The sequence below is a fragment of the Embiotoca jacksoni genome, unplaced genomic scaffold (genome assembly GCF_022577435.1).
Source record: "Embiotoca jacksoni isolate LCO1_2020_lvr unplaced genomic scaffold, fEmbJac1.0.p SCAF_19, whole genome shotgun sequence".
In the NCBI taxonomy this organism is placed as follows: domain Eukaryota; kingdom Metazoa; phylum Chordata; class Actinopteri; family Embiotocidae; genus Embiotoca; species Embiotoca jacksoni.
The window spans coordinates 9,137,598-9,165,132 of NW_027185329.1; the positions used below are offsets into that span (position 1 = coordinate 9,137,598).

A 27,535-nucleotide genomic window follows, 5' to 3' on the forward strand; every position below is an offset into this window, starting at 1 on the left:
CCCCACCTCCACTTCCCCATCACACACATTTACACGTGTTAAAAATGAATAACAATGTTAAAGCAATCATGAGACAAATGCCTTTCCCCCTCCACTCTGCACTCTTTACTAACTCCTGTCTGCTGTGCTGCTTTTTTCTGATGTTCATTGGCCTGCCTAAAATACGTAGTGGTGTCTTCTCATAGCCCATCCCCTTTGTCTTCCGGGGAGGGGTGAACTGAGCAAAAGGAAGCCTGTCTGCAGGGCGAGAGATGAGTATCTGAGCGGCTGTTGGAGAGGACACAGCTGGGGGAAGGGAGTGGAGATGATCCAGGGTTACTGCTAACAGTCTGCTGTTATTTATGACTTTTATTTTTTTACATCAGAAGGGGCTTACTGTATATGACATCTTTCCCACCTCTTCCTGTGATTAGTGTTTGTGTTGTCCTTATTAGTTTTAGAAGAGCAAGAGAGATGCTTTGGATGGAGTAGTAAAAACCTTTCAACTGAGATTCAACTTTGTCTTTGAAAGCTCTCCTGTGGTGGTAAGACAAACCTTAATTACTTGATAAACATATATACCATTTGTCAGCAGCAACTTTTTTTTAAATCTTGTATCATTCTGTATATGTAAACTGCAGAGGACTCCTGAAAAAAAACAGGGATGGGCAATGGATCTGCATTGTAGTGACTTTGGCTTTAATTCTACCCTACCCTTCTCTTGTGCATTTATGATTATATGTTACTATGATATATTAGCAAATATTTGCAAATGTTCCCTTGTTTCAAATTATTAAATGTGGATGAAATGTGGACAAACAATACACTTGCTGTGTATTGTTTCACCATTTGAACTCTGGTTTTGTGGAAACAAGCCAAATAACATTTTTAATTTCAAAATGTTCCTCGTGTGTTTCATAGTCTCACTGACTGGAGCATAGCTTGAGCTTCCTGGGAGCATTGTTTGCCAGAAACCGAAACATTTGTCCCATTACTTTTTGAAAATGATACTAAACCCTGTTTTCACACAGCTTAAGAAAGATACTTCCTCATTTCTGAAACTCAAGTCAGGCAGCTCATCGTACCAGAACAACGACACTCACCTTGTTTTTGAGTATTTCATGCATGTCAAAATAAGTGAGCGTTCCAAAATCTCCTGAAGAGTTGGTGAGAGTCAGTGTCAACAACAATATTTCAGACTTTTAAAAAGTTTAAGTGTCAGACTTTTGTATAAAAGAGAGCAAACTAAATGTTAGTCTCTTTAATTAAGCAACGGCCCCATCTTTTCTTTGCACTGTCAGCATCTTTGTTGTAATTGGCCTTTGCACTCAGTCCTAAGGCAAGGCAAGGCAAGGCAGGTTTATTTATAGAGCACATTTCAACAACAAGGCAATTCAAAGTGCTTTAATTATAATCATTAAAAGCATCAAAACATAAGGCAAAAGAAAAGTAAATTTAAAAACAATTAGGAACATTAATTGAAACATTAAAAACATTCATTAAAACATTAAACAAGCTAAAAAATTTATAAAAGTTGCAATGCCGTTTAAGAAATAAAATACAGTAGTAAAATGCAGAAATACAGGAAATTGATCAATATACTTGAATCTGGTTCAATTAAAGGCAGCAGAAAACAGAAAAGTCTTCAATCTTGATTTGAAGCAGCTGAGAGTCTCAGCAGACCTGCGGCTTTCTCGGAGTTTGTTTCAGATATGTGGAGCAGAAAAACTGAACGCTGCTTCTTCATGTTTAGTTCTGACTCTGAGAACAGAATGGAGACCTGTCCCATACGACCTGAGGGGTCGGGATGGTTCACAAGGTCGCAGCAGATCAGAAATGTATTTTGGCCCTAAACCATTCAGTGCTTTATAAACCTTTATAAACGGGATTTTAAAGTACATTTTTTGTTGGACAGGAAGCCAGTGTAAAGACTTCAGAACTGGGTGACTATCACAGCAAATCAATTAATACAAATTATAGTAAGTTGAATGTGTTTCCATGCAGATTCCCAGAGGCAAAAGTTGAAGAAAAGCTCTAAAAGTTGTCTCACTGCAGCAATAAAATACTTATAGGGTATCAGCTATTTTATTACTGATTTCAGAAAAATCAATCAATAGTATAGAATTGTGATTAAACAAAAAATACCAAACCAAAAATTATTCTTATATCTAATATGTAATATGTTTGGAAACTTTTAGCTCTAATAGTTGCTGCTGATATTTCTGTTGATTGACTAATCAACTGAAAGACTTCATGTGCATTTGTGCTTTTGCCTGGAAAAAGCACAAAAACCTGTCTGTGTAAAGCACGTTATCAATAAATTGTATACAGTACAAGATAATTATATTATTGACAGTTAGAGTAGCTGATAAATGTTTCTTACCACAAAACCTACATCTGTCTGTCATTATTGTTGTTCACTAGAACTCATATCAGTTCAAATGAATAATTAAATAAGAAGATACCTTTGATTATAATTGAAACTTGGAATATTATTCGCAAAAAGCCTCAGTGGTTTCCCAACCTCTGTTTAGAAACCTCTGGGCTATAAAATATGTTGCAGACATTCAACATTCTCACTCTTTAATACCACATACACATTGCATTAGTTTGAATAAGAAACCATTTCATTGCCCAAGTGAAGCAATATTCAATATGACATATTGATTGTGGGTGCTAACAGGCACTTTTGGCTAATGGCACTTTCAAAAGGTTGTCAAGGTCACACAAGAGCTGGCGCCAACCATCATCTGTCTCATCCTAGTGCTCCCTGTGGAGTGAAAGAACCTGATAATGGTGCAGTTAGCTTTTGGGAAAAGATGCAAAGATTTATTTTGACTCGTGTGTCTTGAGTTCTCTGCCTTCTGAAAAAAGTGTAAAAAAAAACATTTGCCCTGAGCAAGAGTACAGAATATGCATTTCCCAAAAAGGATGTATGCCACAAAAAAATTCTTCGAAATGCAACTTTTTTTTTATGCTACAACAGAATCAAGAGATTAGATCAGTTTCTACTGAAATTGATGTCATAGTTAAAAAAGAGATCCTTCTAATCAAATGATTCAGTTGCAGGAGTGAGGTGTCACCTGGTGATTTCTACTGATTAGCAACAATTTCCACTCTTGCAAGATTTTAACCAAAGTGTGAATCCGTATTTCATTTTAAGATAAAAGATTAAGTTAAAAGTAAAAAAATAGTAAGTTTGATTTACTGTAAAAGGGAAGAAGTATGTCTTACACAAGAAACACAGCTCTGCAATGCCAGTGTTGTGTGCAAGTTACCTTTTGTTTTTGGTAAGTGGGAGAGAAATTGGCAGATTTAGCTGAAATTCATGATTTCCTGTTAATACTTTGCACACATGGCAGGAGCTGGGGCTTTTTCAGTGGTAAGGCACACATGAAATTCTCAAACTGGGATTGAAAGGTGCTTTAGTCTTTGGTTACAGTTGAGGGATGTTACAATTTGAGGCAGCTAAAGATTTTTTTAAGGACCTACAGATGTACCCTAACTGCTATTGTTTGTCATTTTTAAGATTAAAATTCGAGGGTGGAGCAGGCTGAAGACAACACCTGTTTGGTGGTTTTGTGGTGCAGTTAAACACTCAAATGCTTTGTTTTTTCCTAACAAACCACCAGTGTGCGCTTCGTCAGGCGTGTAAAACTGCGCAATTAGAGGAAAACCTAAGTGCAGGAGCAAAAGAAGTGGCTTGATTCTTCTAAAGTGCGCCTGCTTTTTATCTTAACTCACTGAGCTTGTTACCCTCACTGTTAAATGGTGTGTGAAGTGCAGTATCCTTTGTTTGGGGTTCAAGTATGCAAGCTAAACAATAGCCGACAGGAAAAACACATGGAGGAGTGACAAAAACTTCTGTGTGGAGGAAAATCGTGCTTGAGCATTTTAATGACTCAATTTCTGGGCATTGAAATTGAAAGTGTCTGAGCATTTATCATTCACTGCCACCAACATGCAAAGTATGTTCTGTACAGCTTTCATTTTTAATATTTATTAGCTCACTTCAATGAAGGGAGCAGTATCCTGTTTTTAATTATTTTTCTTGGTAACATAAGCTGAATTCTCTGTATTACCAGCGCCAGGACCATATTTAATAGTAAGCTCAAAAACCACCCACTCACTTATAGCCTACCTTCAGTATTGAGCGAATATCAGTAAATATTGCTAACAACAGGAAAAGTCCTTTGACTCACTGGCTACCTGAATGTTCTATTCGTCCATTTAATTGTTCATAACAACACACTAACTATACTAATTGCAATTGATAAACAGGATACTTACCTTAAACCCACTATACACTGATAAGATGAGTCTCAAGATTTTCACAGGAAGTTACACCCACAGTTTGACGTGATCAATGACTCTTGGTGATAATACAGGGTTTTACAGGATGAACTGAGATGTTTTTTTTAAATAGTAAAAAGACACTGTCAGCACATTAAGTAACATCAATTTACTGTACACAGACTAAAATGTTGAATTTTAAAACAGACATGTTACTTTCAGTGAAATCCTTCACGTCTCCAACTTTGTGCACCTTTTGTTTAGATGACATTTAACGTGTTTATTTGAATCAGGTTTGATTTTGAGAGCTAATGTCATGGGGGTTTTCGTTTCCTGTTTATTTCTTAACTTATTTCAAGATGATATCAATATCCACATGCAGCTAAACAAATATTTTGTTTAAGAATGATTATTTATTCCCAATATTTCATTTCACTTCACTATCCAGCCTGATGCATTGGACTTCCACTTTCCTGGAAGCCAGAGTCACACAATTTGACACTGACAGGCCATATATCGAGGACAGACCACTAGGGACAACATAATAGACTGATTATGACACAATGTGTTTACTTCCTGTTGGTGCCTTTGCCACATACTTAGGCTAAATAGTTGTGATATGGAAATGTATTGACTCATATAAAACAAATGAAATGTGCCTGGGTAACACAGAAACTGTCCATCTGCAGTCGAGTTAGACTGGTTTTGTAGCATTTCAGATGTGACAACTGTCAAGATAAAGTCTATGTGTTTACTCTTCCACACACCATGCTCCATTATATGTATCCGACACTGTTCTCTGCCTTTCTGCAAGGCAAATGTCCCATTATGAAGAATGTCTTGTAATGTAACTTATCTCTTTTTGTTTTTAAGGTCAAAGGGAGAAATGAGATTCCTTTCACTCATATTGTCTTTCCATCTCTGAGTCATCTGAAATCAACAACTCAGAACAGCTGATCAACATGAATGCCTCAAACCTGCCAGTCGGCAACATCACCCCACTGTGCTACTCCATCAACAGCCCTCCATTCAAGTACCACCCAACCACTGCCTCAATCCACTTCTCATTGATCTTCAGCATTTTGGGTCTCACCTCCAATCTCATCGCCTTTGTTGTTCTCCTCAAATCTTTCCACCGGACAAGTAGCCGCTCACGTTCATTCTTCCTAATCTTCCTCGGCGGCCTAGTGGTTACGGACTTCATGGGTCTTCTGGTCACAGGCTCCATTGTGGTCTCCTTCTATATTACACATTTCAATTGGCGCCAGTTAGACCCGAACTGCCACTTCTGCAACTTCATGGGTATGTCCATGGTCTTCTATGGACTTTGCCCACTAATGCTTGGAGCCACCATGGCTGTGGAGCGCTTTTTCGGCATCAACCGTCCATTTGCACGCTCTACAAGCATGCCCAAAAGCCGGACAGTCTCCATGGTGCTGATGGTATGGTTGATTGCTGGCTGTATAGCTTTGCTGCCCCTAACAGGCATCGGAAGCTACCACATGCAGATACCTGGCTCCTGGTGTTTTCTCAACATCAGCTCAAAGGGAAATGACCTGGTCTTCTCCCTGCTCTTCTCTCTGGTCGGGCTGATTTGCATCGCTGCGTCATTTTTGCTGAACACAGTGAGTGTGGTGACCTTGATCAAGGTGTGCTGTGGACAGGACAGGTGCCAGCGGCGCCGAGACCACGAGGTTGAGATGATGGTGCAGCTAATCCTGATCATGATCATCGCTTCGATCTGCTGGTGCCCCCTCCTGGTGAGTGACTTAAAATAGACCTTATGTGCATGTGCATGCACATGATATTTTAGGTCTAGTGTTAACAGAAAACGATGAAGCAACAAAAAAACAAAAACAAAATTTACTTCTCATACAAGACATATTTATATGGCTTACCACAGTTTCTTGTAGGACTCAGAGTGAACTGACATAAAGTTGCAAAAAAAAAATAGAGCACTCTGGTCTTATTAAACTTCTATTGGCCTCCACAGGAAGGTCTCTGGTCCTGTTTCAACCTGTGTAAATGCCTCTGTAATTGTAGTTTGTGGTCTGTGACAGTGCGTTTTCTGAAGTGATAAGACCAATAGAAGAGGGTGCCTTTCTCTGTTGTAGACAGAAGGAGAATATTGTTCACTCAGTCCTTCACTTTTCTCATAGTTATCATTTCATAGTTGTCTTAACATTCTTTGTTGCAATGTATGAACTCTTTTAACTATAATCTCTTTACTTACTTACTTTACTGATAGGCTTAACTTTGAGGAAAACTGCACAAAACACAAGGTTGTTAGGAGGAAGTTAAAAATACCATGAATTCTGACAGACGGTGTCCATTAATTGCTGTGTGGAAAATGTTTCTCACATGCCATATATGAAAGCACCCCATCATAACCTTAAGTATCAAGGTATCAGCGCTGCTCTTCAAAGCTTTGAACCTTAATGAGGCATCACAAGGTCTTAAGCTCCTTTTCTCTGCTTCCGTCTAAATGCTTCAATTCCTCTTAGCAATGTAGCTTCATAACAAGCTGATCTGAGGCTTGGGAACTCTGCTGACTGTTCTAGGTAATGTGTAAAGCTACATACCTGTGGCAGCTGCATCACAAATTCTAAGACCAACTTAATTTCCATTGATGAAACTATTGTCTTTGTTCCTCCATTCATTTTGAAAACTTTTGGGGGTGAGGTGCCCTTTGATAACTCTGACTTATGGTTATGTGAAGGGATCATGATGTATGGGTCTATGGTATGATTAAAAGTTAAAGCCCCTATGTGGAGTTTTTTTTATTTTTTATCTTTTGGATCTGGTTTTTACTCATTGAAACTAGAAAAATCCAAGTAAAAACTAGTGCAGCCATCTCTATGTGTTACTTTCTGCCTATTTGTTGCAACATTTACCAGACCCTTTTCATCCCAGGGTGTCAAGTACTACCGTTTTGTCAAAGCCCACTGACATGTCATTCATAAACAGAAGGTGCCTTAGGTGTGAGCGCCAAAAACCACGTGATTAGGTTTAGGAAAAACTGATGGTTTGGGTTAAATGTGACACGGTCGCAGTTTGGTATAAGTTAAATATGTTACACCATGTAAGTAACTTACTTGCGTTGCTTGATAGAAATCAACGTTTACTTTTCTTTATCACGGACTCAAACACCGACCCTAATGGGTGAAAGTCATCCAACCATTACTTACTTCCTCCCCATGTGGGATTTATCACTCTTTCTAATCTGTCACGACCTTCTTCGACACTTGCAGTCATGGTGCCGATGCACTTTATCTCTTTGACAAAACATCACGTGATTAGGTTTAGAAAAACTCATGGTTTGGGTTAAATGTGACACGGTCGCAGTTTGGTATAAGTTAAATATGTTACACCATGTAAGTAACTTACTTGCGTTGCTTGATAGAAATCAACGTTTACTTTTCTTTATCACGGACTCAAACACCGACCCCAATGGGTGAAAGTCATCCAACCATTACTTACTTCCTCCCCATGTGGGATTTATCACTCTTTCTAATCTGTCACGACCTTCTTCGACACTTGCGGTCATGGTGCCGATGCGCTTTGTCTCTTTGACAAAACATCAGTATTTAACACTGAGAATGAGAACAAGCTGACTAGCCATTGACTAGACTAGTCCATTTAATGCCACCACCAAAAAAGATCAAAGTCCTTGAGTAGCGCACACATTTTTCTGCAGTCCTGTCTAACCTTAGTTGTGTGACACCCTGCACAGATGTATATTCTGATGAGCGCGGTGACTGCAGCTCCTGTAAGCGATGAAATGCTTTTGTTCTGCCTACGAATGGCAACCTGCAATCAGATATTTGACCCCTGGATATACATCACGTTTCAAGTGTCCAGCCTAAGGCGAGTAAAAAGTAAAGCAAAAACGTCAAAATGTTGTAACAATAGCACAGCTTATCCATAATCACTGCTCACCCCCCATCATACTTTAACTTTGGGCTGTCATTAGCCGGTCACATTAGCATGTCCCAAACATGAAACTCATGGACAGAGTCATTTGTACATTACAGTTTGATCTATGCCTTGCAGCTTCCAAACCATAAGCTCACAGTCTAATTGAGCGCATGCTTCATTGTGCAGTCCATGTCCCCTCTGTGTTTTGCTGCTGATGTATACACTTCGTTCCATTCCTGAGCAGTTGGTAAACATTTCACTTCAAATAGTTTCAGCTCTTGTCATGGTTGTTTATTGTGCCTTTTTTCATTTCCTAAAACTAACGCAGATGGTTTCTCATCAAAACTAGGATACCTTATTTATTCGCAGATTGCATACTACTTTTATACAGTTAGTCAAACATTTCTTTAGAGCAGATCTGCAGAAATCCTATTAAAACATAAAACTCAACTTTTTCAGGCTCAGTAATCAGTGAGTAATTGCTACGTAAAAATCAAATTGAGTTACAGCAAGTTTATGTACAGTCTTTGACGATAAACTGTGCCTATTTGACACACACTGCTTGGGAAGTGGAAGTTAGCCACTAAGCTAACTGGCACGCTGCAAAACTGTGCTGTCTCAGTTGTTTCAGTCGCTGGAGTCGCAGGTGTCTCTGCCACTGAGGAAAGTTTGCCTAATGAGAACTGTGCTTTAGACTTCATCTTTGATTTGCATGCAACAAATTTTAACACTATGATGTGGATTTAGGTGACTGGTCTCCTTGCACTGCTTGGATGTAAACCACTGGAGAACGGAAGTCTGACACCAGCTGAATTTTGAATAGAAACTATGTGCATCATGAAGCCAACTTGTCAGACACATAGTGACTGTCCGCGTGTATTTGCAATATTAACTAATTTCATCTTCCTTCTTTCTGTCCTTATTTCGAATCTGTACTTCCAACTCTTTTCAACTATGATTTGCTGTCTTATCTAATTCTCTTCCTGTCTGACTTTCCCTCTTCAACCATCTTATTCCTCCACCAATCCCTTCACCACCAGGTCTTTATTGCTCAAACTGTGCTGTCCGGAGGCGGTCTCAAGATAAGATACCTACTGCTATGGATACGCTTCGCCACCTGGAACCAGATCCTGGACCCCTGGGTATACATCCTGTTTCGTAGGGCAGTTTTTCAGAGACTCTACCCCAGCCTCAACTTGTCCCGGGGCTCCATCATGACCTTGTACCCAGGTTTAGGTGAGACCGTCCGCAGGTTCACACGATCTTCGCTCAGGAGCAACCTGGGCACAGATGAAACAGAAAAGATGGAGAAATCCAATGCATCACCTCCATCTGCTGAAAAGCCGCCACCTCCTTCTCCGTGATTAATTGGATTTGAGTTGCTGGTGCCACAGACCTAGAGACGTTGTTAGATCGAAAGTATGTGTTTGACTGTTTCCACTCAGTGATGAGTTTCCGTGTGGACTGTGACCAGGATAAATTGCAAGATTGCACTGATAATCCGAAAGGTTTGAACCTTGATGTGTTATTGCTTACCTTATACATTATTTGCAGTAGCAATTATGACACTTTAATTCAGAGCAAAGTATGAAGACAGAGAGACAGTTAATTGAGATCATCCTGTATTCTATCATTAAAAAGTGATCCCTTTGACTTCAAAGCACTGAAGTGAGCTAAGGCACTGCTTATTCTAGAAGTCCATCAAATGTGTTTAAAATATCATCATTTAAACACAATATGCACTGTACATTTCAAAGCACACTTCATGGTCAAATTTTTTAAGTATTCAGCTGAACATTTTGGGGGGGAACCATCGAATGTTCATGGAAACAATTGAATAATCAATTCCAAGAGCTTCAAACATTGAAAACTGACTTCTGATCATGTAGAGGTGCTTAAAAGTAAAAAAAATAGTTTGACCATGTATTCTCAATGTTGTCAGGTACCTCCAAGACAAATTCCACTGCATTGTAAACAAGGCAGTATTATTATATGCATTTATTTTGGTGCTGGGTACTGAACTTCAATACTTTAATGGAACTGGCCAAATTGCTTTGATAATATCTAGTGTGACCTGCATGTAAGGTGTTAAGGGAACATCGGTAAATTGTGGAATCTACAGTACAAATAGCTTGCATGTGAGGCATGTAAGGAACATCTGTTAATTGTTGCTTCAGAAAATAATCTGGGTTACACTCCCCTCCTCTAAACTGCAAGAACACCAAAGATTTGTGTAATTTAATTTTCCTTTTCCTGAACAGGATTTGATCAAATGTGTCAAAAAAAATGTAGTTCAGGAATTAATATAGAAGTCAAGGTATCTGTACCAATATAAAAAAAAAAAAGTTTAACATTACCCAGCACTATCTATATCTGCTGGTAAATACTGTGCGTTTTCTTGAGACAGTGGAGATACTTATACTCATTGTTTACTAAACTAATATCATATGCAGTGGGTCTGTTTCAGTTATTATCAAGATCGCCATGTAGATATAAAGATCAAAAATCTATATTATGTAGCATGAAAGGTGACAATAACTACACAAAAACAAAAGCTAGAGGTTAGACATTTAATATAACTGATATAAGAACAAACACAAATGTATTTTTCACTGAAGATTTAATTTCTTATTATCTTTGATGGTATTATATAAAATTACATTGTGATATTAATATATTTCTTGTTTCAAAAACAGTTTTACCATTTTATTGAATCACTGCATCCCTGGTATATTTTGGTTCTCTTAATTGTACCACTATTTGCATGCAGCCATAAAGATAATTTAGTTTTATTGACTCAGGTTTTTAGATACTTTTATATTGGAAGTCAAATGCATGTATGCTACTTATAATAAACCAAATGTGGTATTTGAAAAAAAAATTCTTAAAATATATAAAGAATGGTTAAATGTGAAGTTACTTGTGTGGTGCTTTGTAATTTGGGGAAACTGTAAAAAATATGATCTGTGGTTGCACTTGTTCTCCAAAATGAACGATCAGGGATGTTAAAAAGTCTGTTCCTACCTTGTGTTTAAGTATGGAGGATATTACTGATGCAAATACTTCTTGGAGCCAAAGTTCTGCATCCACAGCATCTCTGCCCCTTTGAGATGTTTACGTATAGTTTCAAGCTAATGTCCACTGACAATATCTGCAAATTTTAGCGGGATTAATTATTTTACATCTAATTTAATCATTTGAGTGACATCATGACAAGCTAAGCAAAATTGTTTTTATCATTTCTTACACGACGTGACTGTTTAGTCATCTACATATGCAATGTGCAATGTCCATGGATTCTCCAATGAAGTATGAGAGAAATGGCATGTGATTGTACATATGAATAAAGGATGAGTAAAATGCAAGCTTTTTTTGTGAAACACACACACACACACACACACACACACACAGGGCTTTGCAACTATGACTTTAACCATTTTACTTACAGTTTGAATATGTAAAATGCGCCATACATGTTCAGGTCTTCATAAAGAGGTGCAATCATGTACAAAGTGTCAAAACAAAACATCCTTATCTGACGATGAACACAGATGCAGCTCAAACATTGTGTAGCTAGATGTCAAACTGCGTTTTGAGGCAGAGACTTAAAGACATAGCAACACATTGAAACTAAAAGCATTGATACTGAAGTATGAATGCTGCAACAAACTGGTGTCGTATATTTACATTACCTCTTTAAAACAAAAAATTCTCTCTTTTAAGCAAGGCAAAAATGTAATGCAAGGGAGAATGTGATACTAAATTATCTTATTATTATTGTCATGAAGACCTTCATTTTTTTTTCAGGCTAAATTGATGCAAAGAATTACAAAAGATCAGTTTACATGCACAGATGTTCAAGCACAAGTGTACACAAAAATAATTGTTTATTTTTGTTGTGGGAAATCGTGCGTTGAGTTCCTGTTCCTGACAGTAATGATCATGTGGGGAAATCTGAGGTGTAGAGCAAAGCCGTTCAGCTGGAGTTTGGCCCCTCAGCATTCCATTTTCAGATGACTTGTTTCATTAATATCTTAAAATAGAAATATTTTGGAAGCTCAAGGTTAGATCAGTTACGCACTGGAGGACTGACAATATTTAAATTGCTTTTGAATTTTGGGGCCACTTGGTTAAATCATGGGTACAAATGATGAAGCAAACAAATGTTTACGGTCTTTGAACAGTCCCAAAAATGTTGCCCTCCTGATCTTCCCTGAGGGTTTTCATCAAAGGAAAAGGCTTTAGTGGTTTTATCAGACTTCCTGGATTCCTAGATGTCTCACTGATGTCCACGGTTCCAGTTTCTCCACGGTGTTTTCTTATGTCTTATTTATATGATGGTCTATATTTATGAAGAGAGAGAACTCAAAACATTTTATAAGCTTTTATCTTTAATCAAACTCAAAATATTTGTGTATTTTGGTAAACCAGCAAATGTTATGATTGTCTTTTTCCACCCTCAAGTAAATAATCAGCTCTGATTTGAATACACATGTATTATGGCAATTTTCTGTATTTTGTGTTTATTGTAAAGATTTGACAACATTCAGTAAAACCTTAATAGTGATAATCTGTATTGGATAAAGTATCAACATTTGATTGTTCAAAAAATTGTTGATATAATTACAGCCCCTGTCATGTTCGTAAAGGAAGTGATTAAAAATATACACAAATACTGGGGAGGCAACATTAAAACACTTCTACATGCTACTTTTTTACAGCTGGATGGAGCAGAAAACAGTAAATTGTGTACAGTAACTATCTAGATTCTGCCATTTTTGACATCTCCAATGGCTCCCCATACATCAAACAAAAACACATCAGGGAAAGCAAAATCTCCCAGAACTGAATCCAACGCCTCGGCAAAGTCATCAGGGCTCTTCTTGTCTTTTCCCGCTTCCACAATGGTGGTCGCTGCAGAGAAAAAGTGACACAAGAGTGAACATTCTCACCAGCTGTAATCAAGACAGGGGTATATCAAGGATAGATACAATCAAACGCTGTAAGTTTTTACTTTAGAAAGTAAATTTTCTTTTTCACTAGCCAAAGCCAAACAAGAGTCACCAAAATGTATTTACAACCATATTTACCAACAATCACAAATGTATCATTGTAAGGTTGTATTTTAAATCCAATTGTTAAATGGTGATCCTATATCTGCCTGGATCGGCCCGACTATTGTCACAGCTTCAGTCTTCTTTGCTGTGATTATAGTCTGGAAACCCTGTTTGCATTGAAGTTCACTCACCGACTCTGACATGCTGACCAATCAGCGACCAGTGGGGGTGGCTAAGTGCAATGCCACTGAAGTAGTTCCAACTATGGCAGCTGTATATGGTGACTGGTTGAAGGCCGCTTCAATAACTTCAAGGTCTACGACCATTAAGATGCAATGATTGGAAACCATCTTTAATGGATTGTAGCCAGACCCATATATTCAGGCAGTGAATTTTGGATCTGGTAATATCAGGCAAGCCTTACATGGGACACAAACTAAACTAGAATAACCTACAGTTCAACCCTTCATTTAAGGTCTCTCAAGAAGAAAATGAAAGCAAAATCAGCTCATCAGCAAGTATAGTCTAGAAAAACACAACAATGTCATAATAAAGAAGGATAATCCTGAGCTTGATGCACTGGCAGATTATTTAAATATGATCTCATTCATGTGTCAGTAATATCTCAGTATGTGTTTTGCCCAAACAACAGGATCTCTGAGAGAATTTGTTCACCAACCATATTTCTACTTGCCTGAAGATGTCTGTGTAGAAGGATGTATTGGATGATAGAGAAATATTCAAACAGAAACGTTTGTCTGTCTCAAGACCAAACTCCCCCATAATACTTGGCTCAAAATGTGCAACCATACATGTTTTTTGTTGGAGCTTGCCTGAGCAAACAGGGTTACACCAAGCGGCCAAAATGTCCATTTAGAAAACTAGGCCAGCGGCTTTGAAAGCCTGGGAAAGGGTCAATTCATGTCTCTCTCAAATTTTCAGCATGATTAACCACGAGTCTTTTTCATTCTTTATCTTATGAAGTTGTTCTGATAACCTGCAGGGAAATAGTTAGGATCCCACTATTGCTCATTCTACAAAGACTATTTCTATCATTATTTCATTATTCCCCTTGACAAAAAATCTTAACTCAAGGTCCACTTAGTGTTTTTTTAAACCTTTTTTTATGGCCTTATTCAGCTGCAGGTTGCTCAATTGGACATAAAACGGCATGCTCAGCTAAGGAAGACTGTGAGATGTGGATAAAAGCTCAAGAAAAAGCAACCAGTATTATAAGTAACTTATAATACTTTTGTCAACTATTGCAAAAAAGCCACCAGCCCATGTTAAATTAAAGGTAAAAAATCTTAAGAAAAAATTGGTACATGCCACACATAGGAAAAACGCGCAGAGCTGCTCCCTGGAGGCACACTTTATCATCAGACATGATTTGTAGTAAGATCTGTGGAGGAATTTTTCTCAAATTCATCCAGCATGCCAAAGAAGCAGCGAGGCACTATGAAGAGCAAAACCACAGTAGATTACAGTGACTCCTCGTTTCGTGTGTGAACATCTGTTCAGGGCCGGATCACTTCATTTTGTACGCCCAAATGTGGAAATGTAAGGAAAGTCTTATTTTAAGGACACGAGTGCTCTGTAGGTGGTCTTACCCAGCTCCAGGTCTCTGATGCCCATGTAGCTCTCCAGCAGGTCGTCCACTTTCTTGGTGGCACTTTCTTCAAACTCATTCTGCTGGCAGAGCAGACAGAAAAACACAGAGGTGTTTGTGGAAATTCACTGATGCCCCCTCTCTAGATATCAATACTAATAACTGTGAACATATGTTCTGATGCTAAAAGATGTAAGGGCAAATATGGGTTATTGTTTATCGCTTGCCTTTATGTGATATGAATATATAAATGATTAAATCCCTCATTATCACTTTTGATACTAACTGTTTGCTTGCAAAATGTGTAAAATGTGAAGCATCTTGAAAACCAATGACCCATTTTGTCCTCGAAAATGTCTGAGTTCACGTTACAGATCAGTGTGAAGGGAAGTTTCCTGCCCGGGAATGTAGGAAATAAAATAATCAGTTTGTTTACAAAAGTCACTTCCTGTTAAAGACTGTCATTTTGTTTGTCGATGTGTGAGTGGGGTCAGTTCGGGTCTTCAGTTCATTTCAGTTCAGTTCAGGTCTGTACTGTCCCCATGTGATCTTTTAGTATGACTCAGCAAGTACAGTAAGACCTCAAATCAAAGGATGTTTGAGACAAAAAGGATCTGATCAGCAATACAAAATTTAAAAAAAAAACTGTGTTGATAAGGAGAAATCATTGATGATAGCTCTGTGTGTGTATATGTGTGTACATGGTACTGTTACTGAGTACACCAGGATGTTAAATCAGTCATTGTCTGACAGAGCGTGTGAAACTCACCACTTCCTGAACTGTAGCAGCGCCCTTGGAGCGAAGTCGCAGCGTCTCCTTCCCGTTCACCATCTTGCCCTCATTAGATTTTGGCGCTCTGGTCCTCATTCCAATCATGTCTAACCACACATGCGGGACAACAATCATGAATCAAACTGAATTACTTATTTAGTTAGTACTGACATGGTATTTTTTTTTTTTTTACAGGCTACAGCACAGTCTATTATCCTTTTAAATTGGATTTTTTTTTTTTTTTTTTTGCTCATAACATTCCCCGTGTGTCTCTCACTGCTAACTACCAAGGTATCCTTCAATTACCTCCCATGAAACTGATGCGCTACAAAAGATACAAATTAAGATATCATAATTCACATCCCATTCCATCATTTGGATGGTCACCTCTTTTCTTACAAATAATAAAACCATCAACTATTTTAACTGGTCAGGCTTTTATTGGTGCTCAGTTTACCTGACAACACCCTGCTCTTTCCACCCATTTTTAAACATGAAATATAGTTTAATAAGTGATACTTGATGAAAAAAATCAGCTATCTCTAAAAAACACTGTTGACTTTAAGGAAGAAATTGCCAGTTCAGTGTGTAGTTGGTTGTGATGTTGTATCACATCTACAGAAAAAACTTTGTTGGAGCCAGTAATGAGCATTTGCTTCTCATAAAGGGAGTGTTCCAGTATTACAGTGAACTTGACCCATGAACTTCCAGTTCATCTGTCGCCCATTTTACTGATTACTTTGTTTATGTTAACAACAGTCTGGGAGCTGTGTAAAAATGCACAACTGTTAAATCTGAATGGTCACTGATTCCTCAGAAAAAAGTAGTCTATTTCAGAGGGAGGTCAGAATCAGCTATGTCACACTGTTTCCATTTCATACTCAGGAAGAAACTGCTGTGAAACTAAGTGGCCTGTTTGTTCTTCAGAAAGCTATGTATTCGTCTGAAAAATAGACAGCCAGGCTAAATGTAGCACATGCTGCTGAGAGGAACTGAAGTTTATATGACCTATTTGCCTTTAATAAAATTGTGCCATGCAGTAGCTCCCATCACAAACACTGCAAAATCATGTCGGGAAAAGGTTTGTCTCGCTGTGTCACTCCCCGCACCCACTAGAGGTCCTCAATTTGTTTCCCACCATGGCCTCCTGCCGTCCACACCCATTACACCTGCTCCCATTTTCTCAATCAGCCCCAGCTGCTGTCACCTACTAATCAGTCAGTCAGAATATATACCTGCAGTCATGCTAAGTCAGATTCTACAACTCAGTACACCAAAACACACTGTTCATGTTAAGTCCTTGTGAAAAGTTGCCAGTTCCAAGTCTTGTGTGGAACTAATTTTTAAATTTTGTGGACTTTTACTTTTGCCTGTCTGTCACCTGTCACCAAGAAAAGGCTGTAATGTGGTGGTCACACCACAAAGTGACAGCTCACCTATGCTCTACCATGAACATGTCATGGAGCTGTAAACTTTATATGATTCAATGGCTACTTGTAGTACTGGGATAATTATGTACCACTCAGTATTGCGTCAAAATTGCCATACTGTCTACTTGTAGAAAAAAATCTCCTGTAGCTCAAAAAACATTTTTCCACCAGTAATAAAGACATCTGTAAAACAGTTGACAGGAAACTTTCAACAGCAAACTGTCAGAAGTTATCCTTGGTTTATATTTGTAAAGCTTTCTCTGAGAAGAGAAAAATAGTTTTTATTTGTGCGACATTACCACAATGTCAAATCTGTATGGGTTGAGCAGGAAGCAGGGCCACTAATTTGTATGTTCAATGGGCCACACAATGTGGAAGCAAGCCCAGAGGCTAGAACACTTTATTGGCTGATGTGCAATGTGAGCAATTTTTTTTTTTTCAAGTGACAGGGTGCCATCTTTGAGCCTGGGTCTCCAGTTCCTATAGTTGGCTAACTTCAGCTCAGTCATAATTACCGCTGTTTACTTTCTGCTGGTATTTTCATGTGTATGGGACTCCACCACAGACTCGAGTCTCTGTAACAGTGAGGTGACGATATATCAAAAGATACTGATCTGTGGGCAGGAAGTCAGCCGTTTGACCATGCATTTGGTTTCCCATCTGATAAGCAATGTTGTGGACAACAGGGCTCCAACCATTCAGATCCACTCAGAAAATGGGACTTCCTTCTTCTCTTTCCATGTTTTAAACCCAATGTCATAAACACAACTCTTTATATAACCTTTGACTGGTAGGCCATTTCTTGGAAAGGAGAAGGCAAAATTCATCCCACAAAGATTTGTTCTGCGTTGTGGCAAGAAGCAGCACAGTGCAGTGGATATCAACAAAAACTTATTTAAAAATATTGAATAAACTTGTTTGACTTTAGCTTGAGACATAAGATGTAAATAAATATAGCCAAAGCTGAAGGAATAAACCATATTACGCTGGTTTGGCTTTGACCTTGGTAAATCTCTGTTACTAGATAAATATACTCACCCATTTTTATTGGTAGGCAATTGACTGAAATGTAAATAAAAGAGGCTTTCGAACTCTATGTTGAGAGAGAAAGTACAGGAAGTACTTTGGCTCAAATATTTACAAATTCTTTTGGCACCAGCTAACTGCTGCCGACTTTAAGCCTTATAAAAAACAGACTCCTGTGTTACATAAAGTTGTCAGGTTGACCGTTTGTTTCTGGGACGAGAGGTTGGGCTGAGGAATTAAGACCCTACAATGTTCTCTCAAGTGTAGCTGGAATACTGTAGTTTCAAAAGTTGACCATGAGGACATTTTGGACAGTTTTTTATAGGGTTGAAAGTTTGTTTTTAGCATTAAGGTTGGAACTAAGTTCAAGTTAATAGGCCAATTACAGGCTAGTTGTTGTGTTTACATTTAGAATTAAAGGATAATGCATTCTGTCAGAAATACACAATGAGTGTGTTCCCATGTGAAAGGTGGTTCCAGGTTGTTTCTGAATTACTGTGAGAAGTTTGATTAATTTCTTTTATGTCTGGAGATGGATTGTAAGCAATAAGAGCACCTTGAAGTAATGAAATGTATTGGAATGCAATTTTCACTTTTTGAGGAGATTTTGTTTTTGTAGTGGTTCCAGTAAAAAAAAGGAAATCCCTCAAAGCCTTTTTATTTTTTGACACAAACTGCAATAAATGTTTCATGTTTCTGTAAAATCAGCAGCTCAGTTTTAACAAGAAGGGACATTTGTTCAAACCAAAAGTATTTGGGTTTTTTTGTGTGTTTTTGACACTTGCTTGCAACTTTAAAATACTTGCTTTTTACTTTATTTGATTTGATTATCAAATAAAATCTAACTGAGCCATACTTGTCCCTTCAGAGCTATTTTGTGCATCTACTGTCCCATAAGATCATTGTGTGTTGAGGCTTGACAACCACCCCTGTAACGCTAGTCAATTAATCATTGCTATAAAGTTTAACAACTTTTCCAGGCTCATTGGCAGACATCCAGTAATATCTAAAATGTTCCCATCTCCTCTTTCGCTTTGGCTGATGACATATTGAAAAGTACTGAGGAGGACTGAAATCCATCAACCTCTGGGGACAACATCAGGCTACTGTGACCAACAAAGTGGGAAAGCAATCAGCTGCTGCTACCCCACTTTGATTGGATATTCCTGTCATCAAAAAAGTATATCGTGGGAAAGGGTTTTTGTGCTTATCTGTGTTGTAAACCACAGCATGTCTACTTCTTACGTGTTCTGAAATCCAAGGATAGCATTTATACGATAAAGACATGTTTATTTATCTTGCTCCTGATTAGTTGGAGCTGGATTACATCAGCTGGAAGGACTTTAAGGGCTATACGCTACACGTCTGTGATCTATCATTTTAGTGCCAGGTAACAGGTCCCTAACTCTTATCTTGACCTAACCAATTTATACCTTAATTGGGGAGCGTTTAAAGACAAGAATCAGGATTCAGAAGAAAGGGATACAAAAATGTTTTGTCAAAATGTGTGCCAAGACTACCATGTTATAATGGTAATGGTACATAGGCCCAGAGTCAACCAATGCAGTAATAAGTTGAACCCTTATTGCCATTTCTGACTGATATGCAAAGTCTATACTCAGGTTTTTAGTCTCTGTCTGCTGTGCACATGATGTCATTCTGGAATTACCTGCTCCTTCCATTTGTTTTCTCATGTGTCACTCCTTTTGCCCACCAGAGGGCCTTACTCCCTGTCGTTCTCAGTGCCCGGTCTCCTGCTTGTCACTCCCACCTCACCTGTTCCCAGTTCCCCAATCTGCCCCAGCTGTAGCCACTCTATAATCAGTCAATCTGACCATATATACTCCCAGTCTGCAGACATAAATTGCTGGTTTCTAAATTTGGTCATGTCATGGATTTCTTATCCTTTGTGTTTTGTTGTTCTTTGTTTTTATATGGAACCATTTGACCATTATTTTGTTCTTCATTTTTGTGTTGTGCATTTATGTCCCTTTCCCTCCTGAACTGTGACACATGACCTTAAATTCCAGACACGTAACATTTTCCACTCACCAAAGGCCTTCTTGGGCCCCACAAGGCGAAGAGTGAAGGGTATGCCTCTCGGCTGCTCTTTTAGCATCTTTGCCACCTCATAGTGTCGACACCCAACAATGCTCTGGTCATTGATAGCCTCGATGTGGTCACCAACACATACCGTCTTCAGCTGGTCTATGGTGCTGCCCTCTTTTATCCTCTGAAATAAAGACATTGGAATTAACATTACATAAGTGACCCAGAGTTTTGAAATTTGTGGTCGAGATATCACCAAATGTCAAATATGGTCATATACGACAGAAACATATTTTTGGGTGGCAAGCTCTAAAAAAGGGTTTAAAAGCAATGTGATATTATAAGTTTTCTGTTAGCCTTCCATTTACCTTAATGAAAGCATATCCAGCTCCATTGTCTGTGATGGTGAGACCCAAAGCATCTTCCGTCTTGGTCACCTCCACTTCTTTGGTCTCCCCTCTGACGTGAGCAAAGATGAAGTCCTCCAGTCCGATCTGTCCCCCCAGTAACTTCTGCATGTCCACTTTGTGAGAGTTGAGGGTGCAGAACAGGATCTAAAGGGGAAGAAATGGACAAGAAAAAGTTGCGACAGCAGAATCCGATATCATGAACATCCATGCAAAGGTGAAACATCATAAGAATGGAATGACTTCAAAAGTCCAGTTGGACAAGTGCCACTATCACACAGGTTTTCAACAAAACATATGAAGCTTCGTAAAGATAACTGCAAATTAATTTTAAAAATGTATCATTTTAATTTCAATTTACATTATCATATCCACCCTATTTAGGAATGTATGTTCATTATCACCTAACCTGGACTGTTGAAAGTTAAAAATTTCTATTCTAATTAAAACCGCATTACATTTGAATATACCCTAAAACTAAGGGACAATTTGTTTGTTGTAACACTGCAGCATCCCGTGTTCTTTAATTTTCTCAGAATTTCTTTATGTCTGCAGTGCAGCGATTAAACAGCAGAGGGCAGTAGAGACAAACTATTTGGAAGTGATACTGTAGCCATTTTGTTCAAAGGCATGAATGCAATAGTATATCCATGGTGATAAATCATGAAGAGTCTTTGTATATGTCTAAATAGACTTTAAACTTTGTAAAATAAGCCACCACTTGCAGAAAGTTGATTAAACATGTTTTGTCTGCTTTACAAGTTAAGTGCTTTTCAAAGATTGAATTGACGCTAAGAGTGAAACTTTCTCCCTCAAACATAAAGAAGCCACTAAATCAGACTAAATCTCAGGATCACACCAGCTAATATCGGTTATATATTAAAGCGCCTTAATGTGTCTTAAATAACAGCATTTAAAATTGTGGAATTAAGTTGAATCTCTGACTAGACTCATTTCACTTTTTCATTTCAGAAAAGGGGATTTTTTTTGGGGGGGGGGGGGGTTTTTTTTTTAATTTTTTTTATTTTATTTTTTTTTTTTTTTACCGTTCGTATTTTTGGCTTCGATCAACAAAATTAATCTTGAATCTTTCTAATCTGTAACCGGAAGTTAAAGTTCAAATTTTATTTGATAATCCACAACGGAACTTCAAGATAACCCGAGTGAACTGTTATCTTGGAGCGGTTCCTGTTCATAGTAATTCTTTTGGCAGGTGGAGCAGTCTGACTGCAGTCCAAGGTCTTCTCTGGCATGTGGCTGTGTACAGTCCTCAAGAGGTCAAGGAAACTGTTGCGCTTTTCACTATCACCAACTCATTGCCTGATATTTCCATTAGAGAGTCCTGTATCTAGAGATCTGCATGTAGTTCAAGGTCTTATAGATATACTGGTTGCCACAGTCGATCTAATAAAAAGAGTAGATTCAAAACCTCCATTCAATTATTGTGTAATTTCTTGATTCATGAGAGACCAAATCAGTCAAAGAATAGCTTCTTTTTTTCAGTTTATATTAGATATAATAAGTGACAGCCAACCCCAACAAGAATTTAAAATATTCAAGGTTCAGAAGATGAGTTTTTTTCTAATGTATTTGTTACAATGTAAGGCTCCAGTCACTGCAGTGCTTACTATTAATAGCACATCCAACTGTTATCAACACTGTTTATTTTTTTCAGGATTGCTGGAGGTTATCCCAGCTCACACTGGCCAGAGTGTTCCCTGGACTGGAGGTCAAGATATCATGTGGCTGACGCACTGTACATATGAAGGAAAGAACATTCAGTTTCTACTTTAATTGCACGAAATCTTTTAAGAGTTATACAACATAGAATCTCCAGGCAGACTCCCCATTACTGGAAGATACCCAAAACCTTAATTGTGGGAGAAACAGCTAGCCACCAGGCTGCACGGTGGTAATTTAACAACACCAAATTATTCCTCTCGGAGTCGTTCTGGATAAGACTGTCCACCTAATTACATTATGTAAATGTAAAGATGTAAAGGGATGATTAGAGTCTAAAACTACTTATTTGATTTACTGTAATCTCCTGTGTTAATGGACATTAGTTGTTGGTTTCCCTTTAGAATAGATTCTGCATTTACATTTTAAAAATGGAAACCTGTAGTAAAAGAATTCTGGATAATTCATGTTACATAATAATGGTTTGTGGTTATCTGACAAAATACTCAGTTAGTTACTATGGAATGTACATTTGTTCATATCACTTCATCTGTAGTTGTTTGTGGCCAAAAAATACACAGATAGGAGAAGCCTTCATGGTTGCTTTCATACCACTACTGATGATATTTGATAAGGTTGAATAGTTGTTGTTCTGTTGCTGAGTGTGTGGATTAAATAAACTGTGGAATGCAGCAGAAGAAGTAGCAACCATGCTGCTTTTCATTTTTACTTGTGTTTTTGAAAGAGTTTAAATCTTATTGCAGTTTATCATACTTGTATAACTCCCAGCTGCATATAAAATCAGCTGTAGCTGTATTGTTAATTAATTCTTGATTCATGAGAGACCAAATCAGTCAAAGAATAGCTTCTTTTTTTCAGTTTATATTAGATATAATAAGTGACAGCCAACCCCAACAAGAATTTAAAATATGCAACCATGCTGCTTTTCATTTTTACTTGTGTTTTTGAAAGAGTTTAAATCTTATTGCAGTTTATCATACTTGTATAACTCCCAGCTGCATATAAAATCAGCTGTAGCTGTATTGTTAATTATAACAAATGCCAGAACCAGTGTACACGTTCAGTGATGTTTTTATGGCTTCTTGTCATGACAGCCCTGGGCCGTATCATAGCATTGGTTGTTATGCCTGACTTCTAACTGGAAAAACCCACTAACATAAAGCGAGCTCAGTTGTACCTGATGGTTGAGAAGCCACTTAAATATCTGATCCTGAATTGTGTGGGTCAATTGGCAAAGAGTAAATCTGATAGTAAGCATTGCTGACAGTAATGTGTCAAAGTATTCTAATCCAATCCTGCAGCTTTTCTCTTGCGCTTGATTAAAACTAAGACAGTACTGAAAGTGTTGATTAGCTTCATGTTTGTCTTTATTGTTTCAAAAGTTGTGAAAACTGACCAGGATAGTCATTTCAGGTCTCACACCTTTTCCCCAAGTTGTAAAACAGCTTGGAGTTAACGATCCTGATCGCAAGCAGCCCTTGAATGTTTCCATTAGTCTAACTTGTGTTCCTACAGCACTGAACTCTCCGAGGATTGGGAAGAGGCTCTGACCTGGTTGTTGCTTGCAATACAGAAGGTGTCACAAGACAGCACAGGTTTCAGTGCTCAGTAAAGGGTCCACTAGCTGTGATGAGACAAACAATATTGAGCTACCAATAATGTCTTGAATTATGTTCTGTCTCTCATTAAATATAAAGTCAATACATGTTTTTTTCACAAGTCATTAGCCAGCGGCAAACTTCGGGGCTGAAAACTGAAGCCAACACCTTGTGTCCTCAGGTTCTCAGTCTGATCTGCAACTAGCTACTCCCCACCTTGTCAAAGTATGGTCACTTCTGGCTCCAAAAAAAACAAAATAAGATAGCAATGGCCAAAATGCCAGAATCGCAGCTTTAAAACAGCATCTCATAAACAAATGAGTGACATCATGTCTGGTTGCTACTTGACCTGAACCCATTTTTTCAGGGAGACTGAAGAATTCAGAGTATGTGAAACACTTGGATAATCAGTTGGCTTATCTGTCACACATTCAGCAATGTGTTCAATTCACACTTGTGTTTCTGCTTGAGCATGATATCGATGTGGGGTATGCTCACCCTATTAAGCAGCATTCCTGTACGATGCCTGTTAATAAGCAAAGGCGGATGGAACGATAGCTGAACCAGCCTACTACAGCTGGATTTTGTATCGATTTCAATAAGGTTAATGTCACCAAACCTGACTGGTATCCGATGCCTTGTATACATTAAAAAAGACTGCGCTGATTAGGTGCAAAATGTAAAATGTGTCAAGAAGCTAGACCTTCTAAAAGGACACTGTCAGGTGCCACTAGCTGAAGAAATGTCCTCATTCATAAAACCATGGGGGTTAAGAAACATTCTCCCAACATTTCAGCACCTTGTGGTTTGACAAGGTGTGCTATCTTGACGATGTTGTGGTTCAAAAGTAAAATTACATTTAACCATTAACCTAGCAAAGTAATAGTTTGCTAAAAGAATTGTTCGCTGTCTCTGGAAGTCCATCCTGTGCAGACTAAAAAATATCCAAGCAAGCATTTAAAAATAAATTGATGCAGTTCCTTGAGTGAGATATTAGTGCAGTTTTCGTCACAACTTCTCAACTGTGGTGGCTCCACTGACTGACCTTTAAAGTAAGTCTAGTCCTTCTGATCTCAGGCTGCTATCCCTTGTGTAAATAAATTTATCTTCTCCTGTCAGTGCAGCTTTCTAGTTTGTAAAACCTGTTACATTACAGGTATAGATTGGATCTGGGGCTGTCTTCTCACAGGTAAGGGAAGGGGGAGTTAAACAACCTATCTGCTTCTTCTCACACGAGTATAATCATCACTAGCTAAAATGTTCAGTCATTGAGAGGTATTGATTTGCACTGAAGTTCTTTGAATTGAACCATCATTCCCAGTTACCATCTATACAGATCATAACCCTTTAGTTTCCTGTCCAGTATGCAGAATGGTATCCAGAGATCAATGCCAGTCACATAAAAGACTAGGAAAATGGCCGACGCACTTTCTTGAGCACCATGTGAGGGGGATTCTTCATTTTGTGGGTGGGGTTGTTTGAGACGGGCCGTATTATAGCATGGGTTGTTTGGCATGCGTTCTGCCTCCTTCTTTAAATTTGAATCATTTGCTCCTCTTTCCCTCGTCTTGAGAATGTTCTTATCTGCAGAGGAGTCTATATACAGGAAACCAGTTTTCTCACAAGATGGCCCTAGGAGGTTGGAGCATTTTGAGCACCCAAGGTTAATTTGTGTCTATCCTTTGTTTATTTCACATGTTGCTCTAGGTTAGCATTTACTCGCTTTCTGTTTGGTTTACTTTGAGTTATAATTGATAAATTGTTGGCTTAATAAAATTGTCACTGTGTGGATCTACCTTCTTCAGTTTGCCCTGAACAAGCTGAGCATAAGACATTCAGTCTTTGATCACTCTACTCTAAATGCTTGTCTGAAATACCAAAAAAAATATTGCCATGGTATGCAGAGGTTTTTGACTGCGTATAGCACTGATAGCAGAACCGGGCTGCATTGTGGTTTTCCCACCCCTGACCCACTGAAGGTTTAGTGTGCAGATCTCAAGGATTCTGGCCTTGTGAGCAGCTGCCTGCTATAACCTGACTGCAAACAACAGCTTGAATCCTCTACAGGGCCACAAGTTAACTATTTAGTTCCATACTGTCGTGGAACTGTTTTAAAAGATAATTACCTGAATTTTTGTAGTTATTGTTTCTACAACACACAGCTGCACTAGATACAGATACAACTGTACATCCGAGTATACTTTGTATTTATGGTAATGTTACATCGTTGATTATTTTTTATCATTTAATTTTTACACATGGAGGTGAGTTTACAATATGTGGAGTACTAAACACCCTGTAGTATTCCACCTGACTGTTTTCTAATGTCTTCAATTGCTCTGGATGAGCTTTGTCAAATATGTATTTGTAGGATTCTGCTTTTTTGGAGCTTTACTACTTTCCTCCAGATTACCTACGATAAATGAGATAAAATAGGCACATTAACTGTAACAGGTTGATATTTGCATTGATGTAAGTAAGCATTTAATATCTCCACCTGAAGTCCCATCCAGAACAATAACTTGTTGTGTTACATATGTGGCTGTTTACTGACTACAAAACATTATCTAGTTATTTGTTTCCATCATTGATCCTGGTCAAGGCACAGACGAGTACAAAGTATGGCAGACTATCGCAAGGGCAAATGATCTTCAACAGTGCATCATGGAAAAACGCCTAGAATGGAAACCTAACACCTATTTACAACTGGCCTGGCCAACCAGAAATGCAAGCCAACCAAATATTTTTTTTTTATGTTATGTTCAACAACAACTGTAAATGGCACTTTTGTAAACACATTCATTGGCAGGTTTATTTGTACCTCTGAGGGGGAGATGTTGAACACTTCTGCGATCTTGGCATACAGCTCCTTGACATTGGTGAATCCATGGATGCGGCCTGTTGGACTGCCGTGAGCCAGCTGGGTGTGGAAGATGAGCCTAGGTCTCAGGTATTCTGGTGGCCCTGTTGGTGGTGGTGAAGGTGGAGGAAGAGAAGGTGCTGTGGGCTCTACATACCCCTGATTCTGGCTCTGGTTCTGGGTCTTCTGCTCCTCCATTGCCTCGGCCCCTGCTGCCTCGGAGTCCTGCGGGCTCATAATTTTCCCGTTCTGCATCAGCCCCAGCTCAGGTTGGGTCCTCCTGTAGGAGCCCTGGTGGTGCACTGCTCTGACAGAAGGAGAAACACTGTACTTGCCCCCGCTTAGCTGACCTACCGCCCAACCAACCAGCCACCTACAGCTTTCGGGTGAAGAATGCAAATAAATTAGTGATGAGAGTAGCCTGGTAACAGTACCTGAAAGAGGCCAGCCAGGCCCTGCCAGGTAGAAACCCAACACCCTTTGAGTTGAGGATTGTATGTGTTACACCTGAGCCTCTGGCAGCTCACACATAGAGAACACAAACAAAACACATCAGGTAGAGGTTTATTCATACGACACAGTAGAGACTCTAATCCCCATATCAGTCTAGCTGCGAGACATGTTGCACACACATGACCCTGAATGTGTGAACATCCTTCTAACGTGTGAAAGGGCCCAGCATATCTTCAAAATGACTTTCAAAGTGGGCCGCTGGGAGTCAACCACAGACAATGTCCCAGTGTTACCGGTAAGATGATATCATTTCGTAGGCAGTAAGGTGCCCCCGCTCGCTGGCCTCATTGAATGAAAGAGGTGGTTTCTGGGGGGAATCCTTG

At 38.7% G+C, this 27,535-nt stretch overlaps 2 protein-coding genes across 3 annotated transcripts; one reads left to right on the plus strand and one right to left on the minus strand.

The window, feature by feature from the left end:
• The first annotated feature begins 275 nt into the window (after positions 1-275).
• Positions 276-11,538, plus strand: tbxa2r (thromboxane A2 receptor). Its single transcript, XM_069153393.1, has 3 exons — positions 276-524; positions 5,146-6,032; positions 9,231-11,538. The coding sequence occupies exons 2-3, from the start codon at positions 5,235-5,237 to the stop codon at positions 9,552-9,554; spliced, it is 1,122 nt and encodes a 373-aa protein (XP_069009494.1). The 5' UTR covers positions 276-524; positions 5,146-5,234; the 3' UTR covers positions 9,555-11,538.
• A 1,072-nt stretch (positions 11,539-12,610) lies between these two features.
• On the minus strand, positions 12,611-26,959 carry gipc3 (GIPC PDZ domain containing family, member 3). Of its 2 annotated transcripts, none has more exons than XM_069152891.1 (6): positions 26,661-26,959; positions 20,502-20,687; positions 20,137-20,317; positions 15,626-15,735; positions 14,858-14,936; positions 12,611-13,104 (listed from the first exon to the last, which is right to left on the minus strand). In XM_069152891.1, exons 1-6 carry the CDS (start codon positions 26,952-26,954, stop codon positions 12,953-12,955), a joined length of 1,002 nt encoding a protein of 333 aa, XP_069008992.1. In that variant the 5' UTR covers positions 26,955-26,959; the 3' UTR covers positions 12,611-12,952. The 2 variants fall into 2 exon arrangements, with proteins under 2 accessions (XP_069008992.1, XP_069008990.1); XM_069152889.1 differs by having other exon boundaries at positions 14,858-14,939.
• Between the last annotated feature and the right edge of the window lie 576 nt (positions 26,960-27,535).